At 38.9% G+C, this 19,457-nt stretch overlaps 1 protein-coding gene across 2 annotated transcripts in view; it reads right to left on the minus strand.

Moving 5' to 3' along the window:
* RAD51 (RAD51 recombinase) overlaps positions 1-13,268 on the minus strand; it is a 30,999-nt gene extending 17,731 nt beyond the window's left edge. For both annotated transcript variants that reach the window (XM_068964745.1, XM_068964746.1), the window contains exons 1-4: positions 13,169-13,268; positions 11,333-11,470; positions 3,049-3,166; positions 1,797-1,888 (exon numbers count right to left, since the gene is read on the minus strand). In XM_068964745.1, coding sequence (XP_068820846.1) covers positions 1,797-1,888; positions 3,049-3,166; positions 11,333-11,470; positions 13,169-13,255 — 435 coding nt within the window. In that variant the 5' untranslated portion in view covers positions 13,256-13,268. The remainder of the gene's footprint in view (positions 1-1,796; positions 1,889-3,048; positions 3,167-11,332; positions 11,471-13,168) is intronic.
* Positions 13,269-19,457: the final 6,189 nt, after the last annotated feature.

Consider the following 19,457-nt stretch of genomic DNA (forward strand, 5'->3'; position numbering starts at 1 on the left):
GTATGGAGGCTCCTCAAAAAACTAAAAATAGAGTTACCATATGCTCCAGCAATCCTACTCTTGGGCATATACCCAGACAAAACTTTAGTTCTAAAAGATACATGCACCCCTGTGTTCACAGCAGCACTATCATGATAGCTAAGACATAGGAGCAACCTAAATGTCCACTGACAGATGAATGGATAAAGATGTGCATGTATACAATGAAATACTACTCCATGGATTACTATACAGATATACAATGGAATACTACGCAGCCATAAAAATGAATGAAATACTGCCATTTGCAGCAACATGGATGGACCTAGAGATTATCACACTAAGTGAACTAAGTCTGAAAGAGAAAGACAAACACCATATGATATCACTTACACATGGAATCTAAAATGTGATACAAAGTAATTAACCTCCAACTAAAATAAATAAATTTATATTTAAAAAAATAAAATGTAACACAAATGGACTTCTCTACAAAACAGACATAGAGAAAAGTCGGGGGGGGGGTGTGTTGGGGATGGATAGAGTGAGAGTTCGGGATTAGCAGCTGCTAAGTATTGTACAGAATGGATGAGCAACAAGGCCCTCCTATACAGTACAAGGAACTACAGTCCATGTTCTGTCACAAGAGGCTTCCCTGGTGACCCAGCGGTTAAGAACCCACCATGCAGTGCAAAGGGCATGGGTTCGACCCTTCACTGGAGAACTAAGATCCCATATGCTGTGAAGCAGTTAAGCCCATGGCCACAACTAGAGCCCGCATGCTCTGGAACCTGACCAATGCAACTGCCTAGCCCGTGTGCCACAACTAGAGAGTCCGCACGCTGCAGTGAAAGATCCTACATGACGCAACAAAGATCCTACAACCTGCATGCTGCAGCTAAGATCTAATGCAGCCAGATAAACAAATAAATACAATCCTGTGACAAACCACAATGGGAAAGAATACGAAAAAGAATGTACTTATTAGTATAACTGAACCACTTTACTAGATAGCAGAAATTAACATAACATTGTAAATCAACTATATTCATAAAATTTTTATAAAAGCTACGTGAGTTTATAGTTTTGATGTGAAGAACAGTTTAGATTAATTTGGCTAACAGTGAGGCTGAAGAGAAGCATGAAATTTTGAGGAAAAAGGAGAAATTACGAAGATTCTTACTGAGTGGAGGAAAACGTTGCCTGAAATGAAAAATTTTCAGGAGATCTGCCAAGCGGTATTGAACGTTAAAGCCTGTCATCTTAAATTTAAAGTGAGGTCAACCAGCTTTATGTTAAGATTTTTCTCTAGTATGATCGCTATTGGGGAAATCAGGCACTGAAAACAGATAGGGTTCATCTAAGAACAGCATCTCTTCAGATGGGGAGTGTAAATCTGAGGGTATCTGTAAAGGAATGACTTTAATGAAGAATCATAAATCTAAACTAGTGAAGAGGGCAGAAAAAGCCATGAGAGGCCTAGTGGATAGCAAGAATGTATGTGAAATTAATAACCTGAAAGTTTCCGAGCTGTCTGGAAGCCCTACAGTAGCAACCTGTCTTCTAATTAGCCACAGCACTCTTCTTTTGTGGCTGAGTCACGCAGCATGCACAGGTTCAATACCCCACCAGGAACTGAACCTGTGTCCCCTGCAGAGGGAGCTCAGAGTCTGAACCGCTGGCCCTGCCAGGAAAGTCCCCCTCGCATTTTTGAAGACAGAGAAAGTGCTTTTTTGGTCCATGCTAACAGATGCTTGCCAGTAGCAGGAATCAACTCATTCTTGCTGATATGATTAGGCAGAGCCCCAACAGCTCACCTGGCATGTTACAGCCAATGTATGACAGATCTGAGTCTTCCCAGTTCGGAATTCTCCAAACATCTCTGTGATGGATCCAGTCTCAATTCCTCCTAAAAAAGGAACATCTCTTAGCACAATACAAATGTTAGAAACATAACCATAGAAACGTCCCAGTAGCTCATCATAGAGATGTTTACATAATTTAGAGACCCAATCTTCAATAAGCAGTAATTTTAAAAATACTTCATTTGGAAATAATTCTAGATTCATAGACAACTGCAAAGAAATATAGAGGTTCCATGCATTCTTCATCCAGCCTCCCCCAATGTTAATGTTTTATATAATTATAGTATAAATATCAGAAAATTGACATCCATACAATCCACAGAGCTTATTCCGATTTCTCCTGCTATATATGCACTCATTTGTGTCTGTGTAGTACTATGCAATTTATCACATTTGTAGCTTCATGTAAGTATCACCACAACCAATATACAGAACAATACCATCACAAGTCAATAAGCAGTCATTAAAAAAATAAATTATAGATAATACCTACCATTTACCAAATATTTTTTGTGTATCTGTCATTGTGCTATCAATTCATTTAATTCCAATAACTTATAAGGTAGGAAGCTTTTTTTGACCTCATTATGAGGTCAAAGGTAAGACCTTTTCTTCTTCAATAAGATAAGAAAATTGAGGCATAGAATATAAGTAATCTGTACCAGGTAATATAGCCAGTAAATGCTAAGAGAGGGAAGAGGAGGGAAAGCAAATGCTCAAATCTGAGTGTGACTCCTGAACTCATGCTATTTTGTGCCCCCCAAAAAGAAACTTAAATATCAAATATTTGGGGAAGCAGCAAGAACCAATCCAACACTAAAATTTAGGACAGCGATGCTTTCAAAAGTTCAAAAACTTTACAGCTTTGCATCAAGTCCTGAAAATTAGTGTGCAGCACAATGTGCTGATACTACAATGTAGTATTTTAACCAGCCATCAGATTTTCTACCTGTGGTAGAGTAAAAGGTTATATTATTTCTTTAGGCAGAGGGAGATGACCCTCAAGAATGCAATTATTAATTGGAGATTAAATTATTGAATTGGCAGATAATTTTCGTATTTTTAAAGTCAGCCTCACCCTTCAGTCTTACTGAATACTTTCCTTTATTTCTTAATTCTATCTAACACATAAACATGAACCAAATATTTTAGTTATGTTCTATAACCTGGATGCTTCATGACATAGGATAAGAGATTACAATACCTTGAAGCAGTTTGTCAAGTTCTTTGGAGCCAGTAGTAATCTGTATGATCTCAGATCGCCTTTGGTGGAACTCAGTTGCAGTGGTGAAACCCATTGGAACTAATTTAGCTGCCTCAGTCTGGGGAAAAACAAGAAATGTCAAACTGATGAAATACACTTAGTAAAGTAAGAATCAGGCATGCAGTGGGAAGAGGTAACATCTAACAAAATTTCCAGAATGATTTCTCTTTAAAAAGTTATCAAAACACTCGTAAGTTCTAGTTCTAGGATTATTTTCTCTCTGGCAAATAAAGGATAAACTAATTTAGAGACTCCAAGAAGACTGGCAATTGTTTAATTGTCAATTCAAATAATACACTCATGTAGTTAAAAACAACAAACTGATAGACCAACACATACATAGTTTGCCTGACAATATGGTACAAAGTTCAATGTATTTAAACCTTTGTTTCCTGTTTCGTCAACCATAGACTGTATCTCTTAACTTTCTACTTTGTTAAATGAGGACATTTGTCCTTTGATCTTTGCTCCCTCATCTACTTTTCCATCTCTGTCAACTGTACCTTTTCTTTTACCCTGTCAGGTTGAGAAGATTTAATCCTACTTTGTAGTCACTGATAAGCCATTAATGATCAGTCTATAGGTTGACTTCAAAATTTAAAAATAAAAGCTTTCAGATACATGGAGATTAAACAGTATATTCCTAAATAAACAATGAACCAAAGAAGAAATCACAAGGGAATTTAGAAGAGTCACTGAAATGAAATTAAGACAAAACACACCATAACTTATGGGATGTAGCAAAAGCAGTACTTAAAGGGAGATTTATAGCTGTAAACACCTATATTAGAAAGATCTGAAATTAATAGCCTAAATCTTCCCACCTTAAGTTATGGAAAAAAGAGCAAACTAAACATAAAGCAAGCAGAAGGAAGAAGATAAAATCTGAACGGGAACTGGTGAAACAGAGAATAGAAATACAATAGAGAAAAATCATTAAAACCAGAAGTTGCTTCTTTGAAAAAAATCAACAAAATTGATTTTAGAGTCAAATCACTAAAATCAGAAATGACAGAGGGGACATTTCTACAACCCTTACAAAAATAAATTTATGCCAACAGATTAAATAATTTACAAGAAACAAAGAAATCCCTAGAAAAACACAAAACTATCAAAACTCACTGAAGTAGAAAAAGAATCCAAGTCCAGGCCCCAACTAATTGGCCAAACTTGAATCTAAATTCAGTAAAATAAACTGAATCTAACAAAAGAAAGAAAAGAGGGAGGGAGGAAGGAATAAAGGAAATTAAAAGAAAGAGAGAAACAGGAAGAGAAAGAGAAAGAAAGTAGGAGAGGAAGAGAGAGAAAGAGAGAGGGAGGGAGGAGAAAATCTGGATAAATCTACAGCAAGTAGAGATTAAACTTGTAATTTAAAACTTTCCACAAAGGGAAAAAACTAATGAAAAGATGAATAGTGGACTTGCTTTATTCTCTAAACTTCTCTATAAAGTTTAGTACTTCACTTAAAAATTGATTATAACATTTATATTATAGTTATTGCACAACCAAAGGGTGTGCTAGAAATACAATTCTTTCACTAAGGTTCCAATGTTAACAACTGATGTCTCCCAAAGTTATCTGTCAAGTTCATATAAATTTTTTTAAATGCCACTAGTTTCAAAATCATGCTCCATTTTACCTTGCTTTATATCTGAGCCATATCTTTCTCTAGTATTCTCTGGCTTTATCACTTCTCAAAATCTCCAGTCTCTCAGTCTTACTATGTATTCTACTGACTCCTTTCCCCCAAAGACATCCTTTCCTTCTTTCTCCAAATGGGGCTCTCTGCTCTCTTTCACTGGCTACCTGACATAGAGCCACTCCAACCTAGGTCCTATGTTTTCTACCCTGATTTTAGTAAAGCATATCCTCAAGTATTGATAATTTCCTAAGAAAGAATAGATAAGAGCAAAATGTTCTGAATTCTTGTATTTCTGAGAATGCTGTATTCTGCCCTAACACTGGGTGAGTAATATTGTTACCAACAGAATTATAGGTTTAAAATCATTTACCCTCAGAATTTTGAAGGGACTGCTCTACTAGCTTCTACCACCCAGATTTCTAATAAGAGACGTGCTATCTTTCTGATTTTTTTTCCTTTAGAGGTCACTTACTTTTTTTACTCTGAAATCTTTCAGTCTTCTCTTTATAACTGGTATACTGAAAATTTCACACTCAAGAGTCCAGGTGTGGGTCTTTGACATTTTGTGGGGCCTTAGACTTCTGTTTGCCTTTAGCTCGGAGAAATCTTTTTTTTTTGAGAATTTCTTCACTTTATTTTTCCCATAACTACTACCAATCTTTAGGATGAATGAAGATCAATGAAAATTAGAAAGCAAGAATACTAAAGAAAGGAGAGAAGAAACTATAAGCCAATATGGAACTCTAGTTTAATAAATGCTAAAATATTTAGGGGGAAATGTACTGCAACTTTCTTTAAAAAGCACAAACAGAGCCAAGATGTACTGATGGCTAGAGAGATAAACAGATAGATGATAAAGCAAGTATATTAAAATGTTAATAGTAGTGTCCAGGTGGTGGGTAAATGAGTGTTCATTGCAAAATTCTTTCAACTTTACAGTAACTTCAAAAATTTTACTCAAAAATGTGGAAGGAAAATCTCAAACTCACAGAAGGAGATGTTACCCCTTCTTGTCATTTAGCCCCTACATTTTCTAGTCTATGAGCTCTTCAGTTCAGTTCAGTTGCTCAGTACTGTCTGACTCTTTGCGACCCCATGAATCACAGCACGCCAGGCCTCCCTGTCCATCACCAACTCTCGGAGTCCACCCAAACTCATGTCCATTGAGTCCGTGATGCCATCCAACCATCTCATCCTCTGCCGTCCCCTTCTCCTCCTGTTCTCAATCTTTCCCAGCATCAGGGTCTTTTCAAATGAGTCAGATCTTCGCATCAGGTGGCCAAAATATTGGAGTTTCAGCTTCAACATCAGTCCTTCCAATGAACACCAGGACTGATCTCCTTTAGGATGGACTGGTTGGATCTCCTTGCAGTCCAAGGGACTCTCAAGAGTCCTCTCCAAAACCACAATTCAAAAGCATCAATTCTTCTGCACTCAGCTTTCTTTATAGTCCAACTCTCACATCCATACATGACCACTGGAAAAACCATAGCCTTGACTAGACGGACCTTTGTTGACAAAGTAATGTCTCTGCTTTTTAATATGCTGTCTAGGTTGGTCATAACTTTCCTTCCAAGGACTAAGTGTCTTTTAATTTCATGGCTGCAATCACCATCTGCAGTGATTTTGGAGCCCAGAAAAATAAAGTCAGCCACTGTTTCCACTTTTTCCTTATCTATTTGCCATGAAGTGATGGGACCGGATGCCACGATCTTAGTTTTCTGAATGTTGAACTTTAAAGGAACATATTATAACCAATATGAAACTGGAAGCAAAAACCATGCCAATTGCATAGTCTGGCAGAACTTGACTTCTTTTGTTTATATAATAAGCTTGCTTTCATCTGTCATATCTGTAGGAATTTTCAATGTCTGACAAGGCATAAGCAAAGGTCAGGATTCGCTGAGTCAGAAAAACTGACACCCAGAGAGAAACAACAAACAGACTTTAGGGACACCTACTGGCTTAACAGTATCACAGTCTTTCAAAGAGGTATTAGGTATTCAGAATTCTTACGTATTCAATTAAGTCACCACTTCAACAAATTTATTTATTTGAGCAATCCAATAAATGACAACTTCATACTTCCATAGATGGTAACATGTTTAAGGATTTAAATTAAGAATTACTTATGATATCTGCACCCTGAATGAATTAATACTATAAAATAATACCTGATAAAACAGAATTTACTGGGTTGTATATATATTATTATATGAGATATTAAAATAAATCTCAGATATTGTCCATCAGACTAGGTTATGCGGTAGGACTACATGCACTGAAGCCGCAGGAAGCATTTTTTGAAGGTTCTTTAGCTTTTGAAGATGATTTTTTTCAGATAAAACTTCTGTGAAACTGTAACAGCCATCAACATAAAACTATAAAATATAATTTTATAAATTAAACACTTGCTTTACATTATAGAAAACTTCAACAGCAAAGCTAATCAAACTCTTTAACTACACAATGGTGATCCGTGGTCAGCAATCTTTGATGTTACTATAATCGTTCTGGGGTGCCACAAACTACACCTATAGAAGACAGCGAACTTAACTGATAAATCTGTGTGTTCTGACTGCTCTACCCACTGACCATATCCCCATCTCTCTCTTCCCTCAGGTCTCCCTGTTCCTTAAGACACAACCATACTGAAATCAGGCCAATAAATAACCCTACAATGGGCTTCCCTGATGGCGCAGATGGTAAAGAATCCACCTGCAATGCGGGAGACCTGGGTTCGATCTCTGGGTTGGGAAGAGCCCCTGGAGGAGAGCATGGCAACCCACTCCAATATTCTTGCCTGGAGAATCCCCATGAACAGAGGAGCCTGGCGGGCTACAGTCTAAGGGGTTGCAAAGAGTAGAACATGACTGAGCAACTAAGCACAGCACAGCACAATGGCCTTCACGTATTCAAGTGCAAGCAGTGAACCTGTACATCTGTCGCTTTAAAGAAAAAAACTAGAAATGATTCGGTTTAGTGAGGAAGGCATGTCAAAAGTTGAAATAGGCGGCAAGCTAGGCCTCTTGTGCCAAACTGTTAACCAAGTTGTGAATGCAAAGGAACTTCTTGAAGGAAATTAAAAGCACTATCCCAGTGAATACATGAATAGTAACAAATAGCCTTTCTGCTATTATGAAGAAAATTTTAGTGGTTTGGGTACAAGATCAAAGCAGCCATAACATTCCCTTTAGCCAAAGCCTAGTTCAGAGCAAAGTCCTATTCTCTTAATTCAGGGAAGGCTAAGGGTGATGAGAAAGCTGCAGAAGAAAAGTCTGAAGCTAGGAAAAAAGCCATCTCCATAACATTTAAGAGAAAGGTGAAACAGCAAGGGCTAATGTAGAAGCTGCATCAAATTATCCAGAAGATCTAGCTAAGATAAAGAATGAAGGTGGCTACACTAAACAGATTTTCAATGTAGACAAAATAACATTATATTGGAAGAAGATGCCATCGAGGACTTTCATAGCTACAGAAGAGAAGTCAATGCCTGGCTTCAACAGTTTTCAAAGAATCAGCCAGCTCTCTTTTTAGCAGCTGATGCCACTGGTGACTTTAAGTTGAAGCCAATGTTCATTTACCATCCTAAAAGTCCTAGAGCCCTTAAGAATCATGGTAAATCTATTCTGCTTGTGCTCTATAAATGCAACAAGTCTGGACGATGGCACACCTGTTTAAAATAGTTTACTGAATATTTTAAACCCCCTGTTGAGACCAATTGCTTAGGAAAGATCCTTTCAAACTATTATTGCTCACTGACAACATACCTGGTTACTCAAGAGCTTTGGATAAGCACAATGAGATTTAATGTTGTTTTCATGCCTGCTAACACAACATCCATTTTGCACCCTGTGAATCAGGAGTAATTCTGCCTTTCAAATCTTATTATTTAAGAAATGCATCTTATAAGACCACAGTTGTCATAGACAGTGATTCCTCTGATGGATCTGGGCAAAATCAGTTGAAAATCTTTTGGAAAGGACTTACCATCCTAGATGCCATTAAGTACATTTGTTAAAAAAGAAAAGTATTTTTTAAAAAAAGTAAATTCATGGTTCAAGGGAAAAGGTCAAGCTGTCATTTAACAGGAGCCTGAAAGAAGCTGATTTTCACTCTCATGGATGACTCTGACAGGTTTTGGCAGAGGAAGTAAATACAGATGTGGTGGGAAGAGCAAAGGAACTAGAAGTGGAGCCTCAAGTTGTGGCAGAAACACTGCAATATCATGATAAAACTTTCATGGGTAAGGAGCTGCTTCTTATAGATAAGCAAAGGGTGGTTTCTTGAAATAGAATCTACTGGCGAAGATGCTGTGAAGATTGGTGACATGACTACAAAAGATTCAGAATATGACATAAACTTGGTTGATAAAGCAGTGGCAGTGTTTGAGAGGGCTGATGCCAATCTAGAAAAACTTCTGCTGGGGATAAAATGCTATAAAACAGGACTTCCCTGGTGGTCCAATGCAGCGGACACAGGTTCAATCCCTGGTCTGGGATCATTCTACATGCCATGGGGCAACTAAGCCCACGCTTAGGGACCATGTTCCGCAACAAAAGAAGCCAATGAAAAGTCCACGCACTGCAACCATAATAGCCCTCAGGCAGCAACAAATGCCCAGGGCAGCCAAAACATTAAACAAATAAACATTTTACAATGCTGTCAAATAGCATTGCGTATTACAGATAAATCATTCATGAAAGAAAGGAAGATTCAATCTATGTGGCAAACTTCATTGTGGTCTTATTTGAAGAAATTGCTGCAGCCACGCCAACCTTCAGCAACTACCCCCCTGATCAGTCAGCAGTCATAAAAGTCAAGGCAAGACTCTCACCAACAAAAAGAATATAAACTGCTGAAGGCTCAGATGATGGTTAACATTTTTTAATAGTGAAGTATTTTTAAATTAAGGTATACACACTGTTTTTGTAGATCTAATACTATTGTATAATTAACAGACTGCAAAATAGTGTAAGTGTAATTTTTATAGGCAACAGGAAACCAAAAAATTCGTGTGACTTGCTTTACTGTGATATTTGCTTTGTTGTGGTGGTCTGGAACCTAACCTGCAGTTATTGCCAAGGTATAGCCTATAAATACCAAAGGATAAAATACATAAAATAAAATGTAATCACAGGGTACTATGAGTGCCAAAGGAATATATGAAGCAAGAAAAATGAATAGTAGCTGCAAGACATTGGAGGGAAATAAAAAAGTATCACAGTGTATCAGGATGAAAATAACTGGATTCTAGTCTTAGTTCTGCGATCAACTGTGTAACGTTGGATAAATAACTGAAACACTGTGCCTAAGTTTCCTTATCTGTAAGGCAGAGCTAACACTGGTCCTACCTCTCTCTCCTAGTGTCGGTATGAAGGGCAAGTGAGAATACTGTGCATACAAAAGGGATGGGATTTCAAAGTTAAAGTGCTATAAGGGAACTCTACTCAATATTCTATAATAACCTGAACTGGAAAAGAATCTACAAAGAATGGAAATTGTATATGTATTGCCATATGAATCACTTAGCCGTACACCTGAAACACAACAGTCTAAAATAAAATTTCAATTAAAAAAGTTAAAGTGCAATATAATATAAAGGATTATTATTACCTTATTTTGGTTAAGCATGTAAAATCACTTTTACATCATTTACTAAAGTTAAAAAAAACTAAGCATTAATGATTTGTAATCACACTTTCTTATGATTAAAGAATCTTGCTTATGACTAGCTAATTAATAGACTATACACACTGGCAGCCTAATTAACAAGACTCTAATATTCAAGGAATAAAAACAACTTTTCTATTTAAAGTAATACACGTTTAGGGGACTTTCCTAGTGGTCCAGTGGCTAAGAGTCCACCCTCCCAATGCAAGGGGCCTGGTTTTGATCCCTGTTCAGGGAACTAGATCACACATGCTGCAACTAAGACCCAATGCAGCCAAATAAATAAATAAATATTTTAAATAAAGTAATACAAGTCTATTATAAAACTGCAGAAACTTCAGAAAATTGAGGCAAAAATAAAAACTGTGCACATTCTCACCATCCAGAAACAGTGTTAGTATTTTGCTGTAGTTATCCCCAGTGTATATGCTGTATGTATATAAATACACACATTTAAAAAGATAAAGACATAAGCACATAAACACATTTTTTTTTTTCATAAACACATTTTTTAACCTGCTTTCTTATATCAGGAACATTTTCATATGTCAATGAATGTTCTTCAAAACTATTTTCAGTGGCTACATACTAATGAGTACATTTCTAAGGCATGAAATTATAACATCCAGAAATGATAAGGCACACATCACTCACGGCTGGTAGGAGTGCAAACTGGTAGTCAATTTGGCAGTATTTATGTCATACCCCCGTGATATTGCAGTTCCCTAGGAAAAATCCCAGTTTATGCAAGAAGACATACAAAGCTAATTAGCTGGTAATACAGTCACTTCTGGAAAAGGGAAGAGGATGACACATGGGGGATGAAGAAGGGAGACTGCGGTCTCTCACCATATACTCTTCTTTGCCACTCCCACTACTGCCTTTCTTGGCCACACAAGCGGTACTTACCAGAATTTTATCAGCTTTGGCTTCACTAATCCCCTTAATATTTATTAGCTCCTTCTTTGGTGCATAGGCAACAGCCTCTACGGTATGAAATCCAGCTTCTTCCAATTTCTTCACATCATTGGCATTTATACCACATTGCTGCAAGTGAAGAAAACTACAGATAAATCTAAGCTTTGGTTCCCTCATCTGCTGAATGTGGATATTGGCCCTACTTATTTAACAGGACTGTTTATAACTGTGATATTATATGCAAAAGCTTTAAAAAGTATGCCCTACATATGATGCATTTCATAACAAATTACCAATATATTCATCATCAAAGGTATTCTCTTGGTGGCTCAGATGGTAAAGAGTCTGCCTGTAACACGGGAGATTCGGGTTTGATCCCTGCGTTGGGAAGATCCCCTGGAGAAGGGAAAGGCTACCCACTCCAGTATTCTTGCCTGGAGAAGCCTAAGGATGGAGGAGCCTGGAAGGCTACATACAGTCCACGGGTCGCAAAGAGTCAGACATGATTGAGTGACTTCACTTCCACTTTTTTTCAGTTTTCATTCATTATCAAAACCAGTAGTTTTAAACTAACACTATGTATATTAAAAGACTCTTGTCATGAATTGGGATTAAACCTGTAACTAAATCTTTTGACTGGAACTCTAAATGAACTTTGAGACCTGGGCCCTAAAAGGCCACTTTAATCTGGTGCTTCCCAAAGTTTTCTACATCAAGCACACATAAAGAATAATAAGTTTTACACTAAGCTGGGTAAACAGATAAGACTGTCCCAGAGCTAAGGGGAGCATATCTTAGCATATATTCTTTGTTGCCCAATAACTGGAAAGCTCGGCTTTAACAAGTGATATTAAGAATGAGGAAAACTATTTTTGGTCAGGGATTTACATGCCACTCCTCAAAAACAAACCATCCAAAGGCACTTCCTTCTCCGGATAAACAAAGTCAGCTTTGGGTTTATTAGCCACCAAAACCATGACTTTGGGGAAAGCATGCATTATCAGTGGGATATGTATGTATCTGGGGTCAGGGAAGGTTTGGGAGAGGGGAGAGAAATAGTACATAGCCCTAGAAACCAAGTCTGTTATAAAGATTCAAGCAATAAGCAGTACGCACGGGTGGTTATAAAGATGCTCACTGAAACCAAAAGTTATGACTCTGAATTCTCCAATGTGTTTAAGAAACCTGTTTAAGTATCTTCTGAAGAGCTGAAGCTTAGGTGGAGAATGGGAGGAATATGCAGAGAGACAAGAATGAAGACTTTCTCAGTATACTCTCCCGATTCTTTCAGCCCAAGTCAACGGCACTCACTCTGGGACCTATGTACAATGTGCAGAAATAGTGCAAGGCCCCAGGCTTGGTGCTTGATGTTCTTGTGCAGAGTCTTGAACTCTCATACCTTAACCCCAAGCCAGTCTGTCTAAGAGAGCTGTCTTCTTAGTAACTTCATCACAGATCCAAGTTGGTGGAGAGATGTTGTTCCTCTCCACTTCCTGCATAGCTGGTCCAGGCCACTACAATTTCCTGGATGGTAATTTCATACTTAGTACAAATAACACAGATTCTACATGGGATCCTAGGGCTTCTTAGCTTCTGACATCCAGTTCTAAGAAAGAAAAATGATGAAGGAGGGGAAGAATTCTTGACAAAAAAGGGACCTTTGTAGACCTGTTTAGCAACTGTCTTAAGTCTTTCCACAGGATCCTTGACAACCCTCCTGAAAACTCTAATTTGGATTTTAGTTTATGTAAAGGTTGTGATTCCTCCCAGTAGATAGAACCATCTTATCCAGCAGTATAATTTTAAAATTAGCAACCAAGCACACACCTCTAATCGAGAAATAGGTTGTGGACCAAAGCTTTCTTCTTCTACTGAAGTATCTGCATTTGCTTCAAGCTGCATCTGCATAGCCATTACTCAGCGTTCAATACTGGAAAACACAGATGGCCATCAGGAAGAACACTAGATAAAGTACAGACACGCAAACATAGTTTTACAGTAAATCTCTTAAAGAACTACTTCCTAGGGTTTTCCTCTGGATATATATATATATAAATAGTATGCATAATATATTTAAGAAAACTTATGAATTTATGCTTAGCTAAAAAATTTATGTCATTTTGATTCTACTTGTTTGACTTAGTATGAACAGAATGCTAGATTTTTAATTAAAAAACAGATACACAATAAGCAACAAAAGTTTACTGTATAGCACAGGGAACTATAGGCAATATCTTGTAATAAACTACAATGGGAAATAAAGTGAAAAATAATATATATGTCTAACTGAATCACCATTCTGTATACCTGAAACACTGTAAGTCAACTATAGTTCAATAAAAAATATATACTAAGAAAAAAAATGACTAGGCTTTTGGTTTAATCACTGACTTACCCACGGCAGGAGAAAGAAGAAATCCCTCATCAGCTTTCCCTTCCACCTAGACAGCTTAACTATATGAACTATGACCCCCAGTTCTCCTGCTTCATCTTTCTTATAGATAAGGGCCAAGTCTTATTTGTATATAACTTAAGATACATCATAAATGTTAGGTGTTTGTTAAATATTCGGCAACTGAATGCAGATTTTCCAGGACTCTACTTAAAAAAAACCCAAAACTGATTTAGGGTTAAACCGTTTCAGTTCCACTGTTCTCTTCCAAGAAAGCAGGGTTTGGGGGTGATGGGAAAAGAGTGAAATGAAGGTACAGAATCACTGCCATAAATCTCCACTCCTGATACAGAAACAGTGGACTGAGAGGAGAATGCTCCGCACCTTAGGCAATAATCATAGTTTGTAGTCCCACATTTCGGTTCTTTGTAACAAAAGTGTATGAAATTTAAAGAGCAACATTTTAACCAATGCCAGACTTCACTGAATGCACAAATGAATAAGTAACATGGAAGTACCCTGCTCAGTTTGACATCTTCCATATAAGGCCAATACAAAAGTCAGATTATTTTAATAGTTAAGATTGCACTGATTCAAAGAAAGGAGAACAAAAAATTTTAATTTTCTTCATGAGGTATTAGTAAAAGCAAACAAATCTTGATGTCTACAAGGATAAATATACTTAAGTCACACCAAAATAATCTGGACAATTTAACAATCAAGATAAATTTAATTCAAAAAATAACAGGTAAGGAATCTCCAGTCTTAGAGGCTTGACAGAAGGTGACCATTTGTTCTTGACTGGTTCAGGTGTAGTTCTCTTAGATGGCATGCTTAGCATAATGTGAGTTTATAATTCCAAATATCAGAATCATCTGAAGGCAACTTAAAGTGTCTTCCTTCATAATTTATGAAAAAGACGGCTGGAACTGTATACATAAAGCAGTAATCAAAAAGCAACAGGCTGAAAAACTGGACTATATTTAAATTTAGAAATTCCATCCATCAAAATGCTATGGCTGGGACTTCTCTGGTAGTCAAGTGGCTAAGACTCCAAGCTCCCAAGGCATGGGCTGGTGCTCAATCCCTGGTCAGGTAGCTAGATCCCACGTATAGGAACTAATACCCAGTGCAGCCAAAAAAAAAAAAGCTATGGCTTCCCAGGTGGCACAGTGATAAAGAATCTACCTGCCAATGCAGGAGATACAAGAGAAATGGGTTCAATCCCTGGGTTGGAAAGATCTCATGTACCTGGAAAATTCCACGGACAGAGGAGACTGGAGGGCTACAGTCCATGGAGTCACAAAATGTCAGAGGACTGGGACTTCCCTGGTGGTCCAGTGGCTAAGACTCTGCACATTCCCAGTGCAGAGGGCCCAAGTTCGATCCCTGGTTGGGGAACTAGATTCCACATGCCACAACTGAGACCAAGTGCAGCCAAATAAACAATTAAAAAAAGAAAAAAAAAGCCAGATGACTGAGCGACTGAAAACATCTAATCAAGACACCACTGCAAGAAACAAAGTCAAACAATAGTGAGGGGGGAAAAATTTACCACAAATATACCTCATGGCTGATAACGAGAATATATAAAGAATTCTTGCAAACCAGCAAGAAAGACAACCCAATAAAAAATAGGCAAAAGAGATCTGAACAAGCACGTCACAAGAGAAGATACTCAAATGGTTAATAAACGTATCCACAAATGCTCAATTTCATTAATAATCAGGAAAACTAAAATTAAAACCACAAGATAATAGCTAAAATTTTAAAAGATTAACATTAACTATTAGCAAACGTGTGGAACAACTGAACACTCATTCACCGCTGGTTCGAGTGTATTGGTACTGTATTAAACATGGAAGGTGGAGACAGACAAATACTTTGACCCAGGAATTTTGCCACTCTATTATTATTATTACTATTAACCCACTGAAAAACATATACGTGTGCACTAAACTGTATGCAGGAATTTTCTCAGCCACCTTTGTCCTGAAAGCTAAAAACTAGAAATAATCCTGATATCCATCATTGGTATAATGAATAGGAGGACTACAACACAGCAACGAGAAAGTATTGCTAAATGCAAAGACACGAACCTACAGACAGAACGTTGAGCAAAGCCAGACACAAAAATAGTCTTTCTTTAGGCAAACAGGCAAAATTAATCAATGGTATTAGTAGTCAACACAGTGGTTACCTCTGGCGAGAAGGGAGAGTATTAGAGAAGGGGGCACAAGGGAGGCTCCCGGGTGATGACAGCACTCTTTCTTGATCTGAGTGGTATATTCATTTTGTAATGACTCATGAAGCTGTACACACTTTTGATCTGTGCATTTTTCTATTTGTATACTACACTTGGCTTATAAGTTTAAGAAAAAACAGCATACGTCACTACAGATCATTACCCTAGACATCACGTAAAAGGTCTTCCGCATTAGAAAAAGCAAATTATCTTACTGGCAACTGGAGGTGGGTACTCTGGTAAGCAAAATTTTGTGTAATGGAAAGGGCACTGACCAGAAACCTGGAAACCGTGGTTCTGGCTTAAGAGCTGTGACTCTGTCACTATACGTCTCTGGATCTTGGATTCCTCGCGGACGCCCATTAAGTAGGTGTTGGAAGTGAAGGCCTCCCAAGGTTCCTCCCAGCTCTAAACGCTAGAGTGCGCTTCTATTTTCCCCTCAGCGAACTCCGACGGTCGAAGCAGCCCGGACACGTCCCGGCTCCGCCCCGCCATTTCCGAGTTTCTCACTTGGGAGAAACAGAGGGGCCCCTAAGGCTGCGGAGCTGGGGCCCAAATCTGGGTTTAATCCTGGGTCCGGCTTATGCCGGGACTAACCTGGCGGTGGAAGGGGCTTGGTCTGCGTCTCACACTCACCTGGACCTGCCGTGCTTTGCTATTCGCTAGGGCAGGTTGCACACTCCGACTACCGTCTGCTGGACCCGCCCGCGCCCGATCCCGGACGGACTGTAGATCCCCTCGCTTGTGCCCCGCTTCTCTACTCCTTTGCTTCGGCCTTCTGCACAAAGCCCAGGCGAGTTTGAGCTTCCAACTGCGCTCCTGCGGCGCGTCTCACCTCCTCTTAGGCCTCGGTCTCAAGCCGCAGCGCGCGCTCTGCCTACAGCTTTCGGAAATCCCGCCAAATCCTATTGGGCAAGGTCACGCCCGCGTCAACGTAACGTCTCCCCACCCTTCTCAGGCCCGCCTTCCAGCCGCCTCGACCACTCGTGAGATCGAGAGTTGGGCTCAAAGAACTTGAGCTTGCAGGATGTTATGGGTTCCCGTCTTCTTTTTCTCCGTTAGGACTAATCCAGAACTTGAGAGTTACGTTTTTCTCACCCTTTACCAGATCGAGGACTACAACTCCCAAGAGGCTGTGGGCCTCCCGAGACCACATATCCCAGTATGCACCGCGGGCGGGCGACTCAGCTGTAGCTCCTCAGCCCCTCTTGGGAATAGCCAGGCTGTTGCGAACTGGTGGCTTAGACAGTAAAGAATCCGCCTACACTGCGGAAGACTTGGGTTCGATCCCTGGGTCGGGAAGATCCCCTGGAGGAGGGCATGGCAACCCACTCCGGTAATCTTGCCTGGAGAATCCCCATGGACAAAGGAGAGAGGCGGGTTACAGCCCATGGGGTGACAAAGAGTTGGACACGACTGAACGACTAAGCACAGCACTGAGAGCTCTTAATTTGTTTCTTAAGTGTCTAACCTGGGGCATTTGGCCCTTCAGGGTGCGCTGAGCCTCTAACTTAGACCAATTACGGAGTTCAGGCGCTTTCTAGGCTCTTGTAGATGGTGGAGCTGATGCCGCTGAAGTACATGGGTGAAACTGGAACAGAAAGCTAATGGAGAGAAAGAAAGGACTGAAATATTAGTCAGGCTGTGGTACTTTACTGGAAATTTGCAGGACTCTGGATTTTGAGAATGTAAATCTTTTCGTAGTTTATTAAAAGTTGATTCCAGTTTTAAAGGGTGATTAGTGTTTACTGGGAGTAGATGAGATGGAAGACATTATAAGCGAATAGCGCTGTGTGGGTATGGAAATTAACTGTGGTTAAGGAGTACTGTCTGATGAGGGAGGAAAAGTGTCTTACCAGGTGCTGAGAGTTTACGTTTATATTATTTCCATGAAGAGAAGTAGGGAGAAGGAAATGGCAACCCACTTCAGTATTCTTGCCTGGAGAATCCCAGGGACTGAGGAGCCTGGTGGGCTGCCCACTGTGGGGTCGCACAGAGTCGGACACGACTAAAGCGACTTCACAGCAGCAGCAGCAGCATGAAGAGACGTATAAGACCATTATAGAACTTTGATCTTTATTCTTTAGGTAATGGGTACATCTGAAAGTTTTTAATCCAATGAATCTCATGCTTTATACCTGTTTTTTGTTCCGCACCACTTTATATTTGTGGAGTGCTTTAAAATTCATGAACTTTTAATTTAATCCTCACATGGTTACCCTGTGGCATTGAAGGACAGATTTCAGGATAGAGTAAAAACAATAGAAACTGTTATGAAGTGCTTGAAATATTTCAGGCAAGAGATTGTCGATTTGAAAAATAGTCACAACCTAAAGGTTGAGAGTTGTTTTATTTGGTGGAAATTTTTAGGACTTAACCCCAGGAGGCAGCATCTCAAGTAGCCTTGAGAGAACTGCTCCGAGGAGTCAAGGGGAGGAGCCAGGTTATATAGAAGTTCTGTGACAAAGGGCAGGCAGGCTGAATATCAGAGATTATTGTTAAAGGAAACCAGATATCCCAAGTTAAGAAATTTGATGATTTTCCATGTCTGGGAAGATGCAAGAGTCTGGTGAGATCCTTGTTAATTGATATGGCAGGAAATAACTCCATTTCTCAAGATGAAGGTTTGCATTAGAGCAATGACAGAACAGATTCAGGAAGCATTCTGAAGGTAGAAGTAACCTAACTAATGATTCTAGATAGTAATTGGGGATAATCGTGAACTGCCATCCATACCAGAGATACACACCTTCATGCCTATTCTTCACATACTCTCCTTAGAACATCTGCAAACCCACAGCCCCTCTTGGCTGTGTGATGATACATGACTTTGACCTCTCATTAAAATAGAATTCCTGTGGCTGTGTGGATGTCAAACCAAAGAAAACCCATTTGCAGAAAGGTTAAGAAATTGAGATAAGGAAGTGGGAGAGAGTTAAACAGAAAGAAACTGTTTTGAAATCTGACTGCTTCCCAGATCTTTCCAATTTCTCAGGGAACCTGCAGCACTTAATGCTCTTGAGGTCCATGAGATAGCTCTACATTCCAATAATCTTCCTACATTCCAATAATCTTTTTTTTTTTCTGGCTTAAACAAATGAGTAGTTTTATGTTCCTTTCCTCCAAGACAACCAACTAAGCTGGAAGTAGATTTCTTACTAAATCAATCAGCAATTCATGAGAATATCTATAAATGTGTAATTGAAGTTTTGAATATATATATCCTAAGTTACAAGGTAAGTGACCAGTCTGAAATCTCAAGGAGGCAACTTCTAAGTTTTGAAACCAAAACTTAATCAGCAGAAATCTGATCATTTGTTCAAGAATATGATCTCATTAGCATAATCAACCTGGAGCACAAAAAAGGAAATCTAGAACAGGAAATCCCATGTCACGTCCAAATGATCTATTTGAGTAGTGCAAGAATGATGCAATATTAGAAAAAATCAGTTATAATTGGTTATATTAATAGGTCAAGG

Source organism: Capricornis sumatraensis, chromosome 2, assembly GCF_032405125.1.
Source record: "Capricornis sumatraensis isolate serow.1 chromosome 2, serow.2, whole genome shotgun sequence".
Taxonomy (NCBI): Eukaryota; Metazoa; Chordata; class Mammalia; order Artiodactyla; family Bovidae; genus Capricornis; species Capricornis sumatraensis.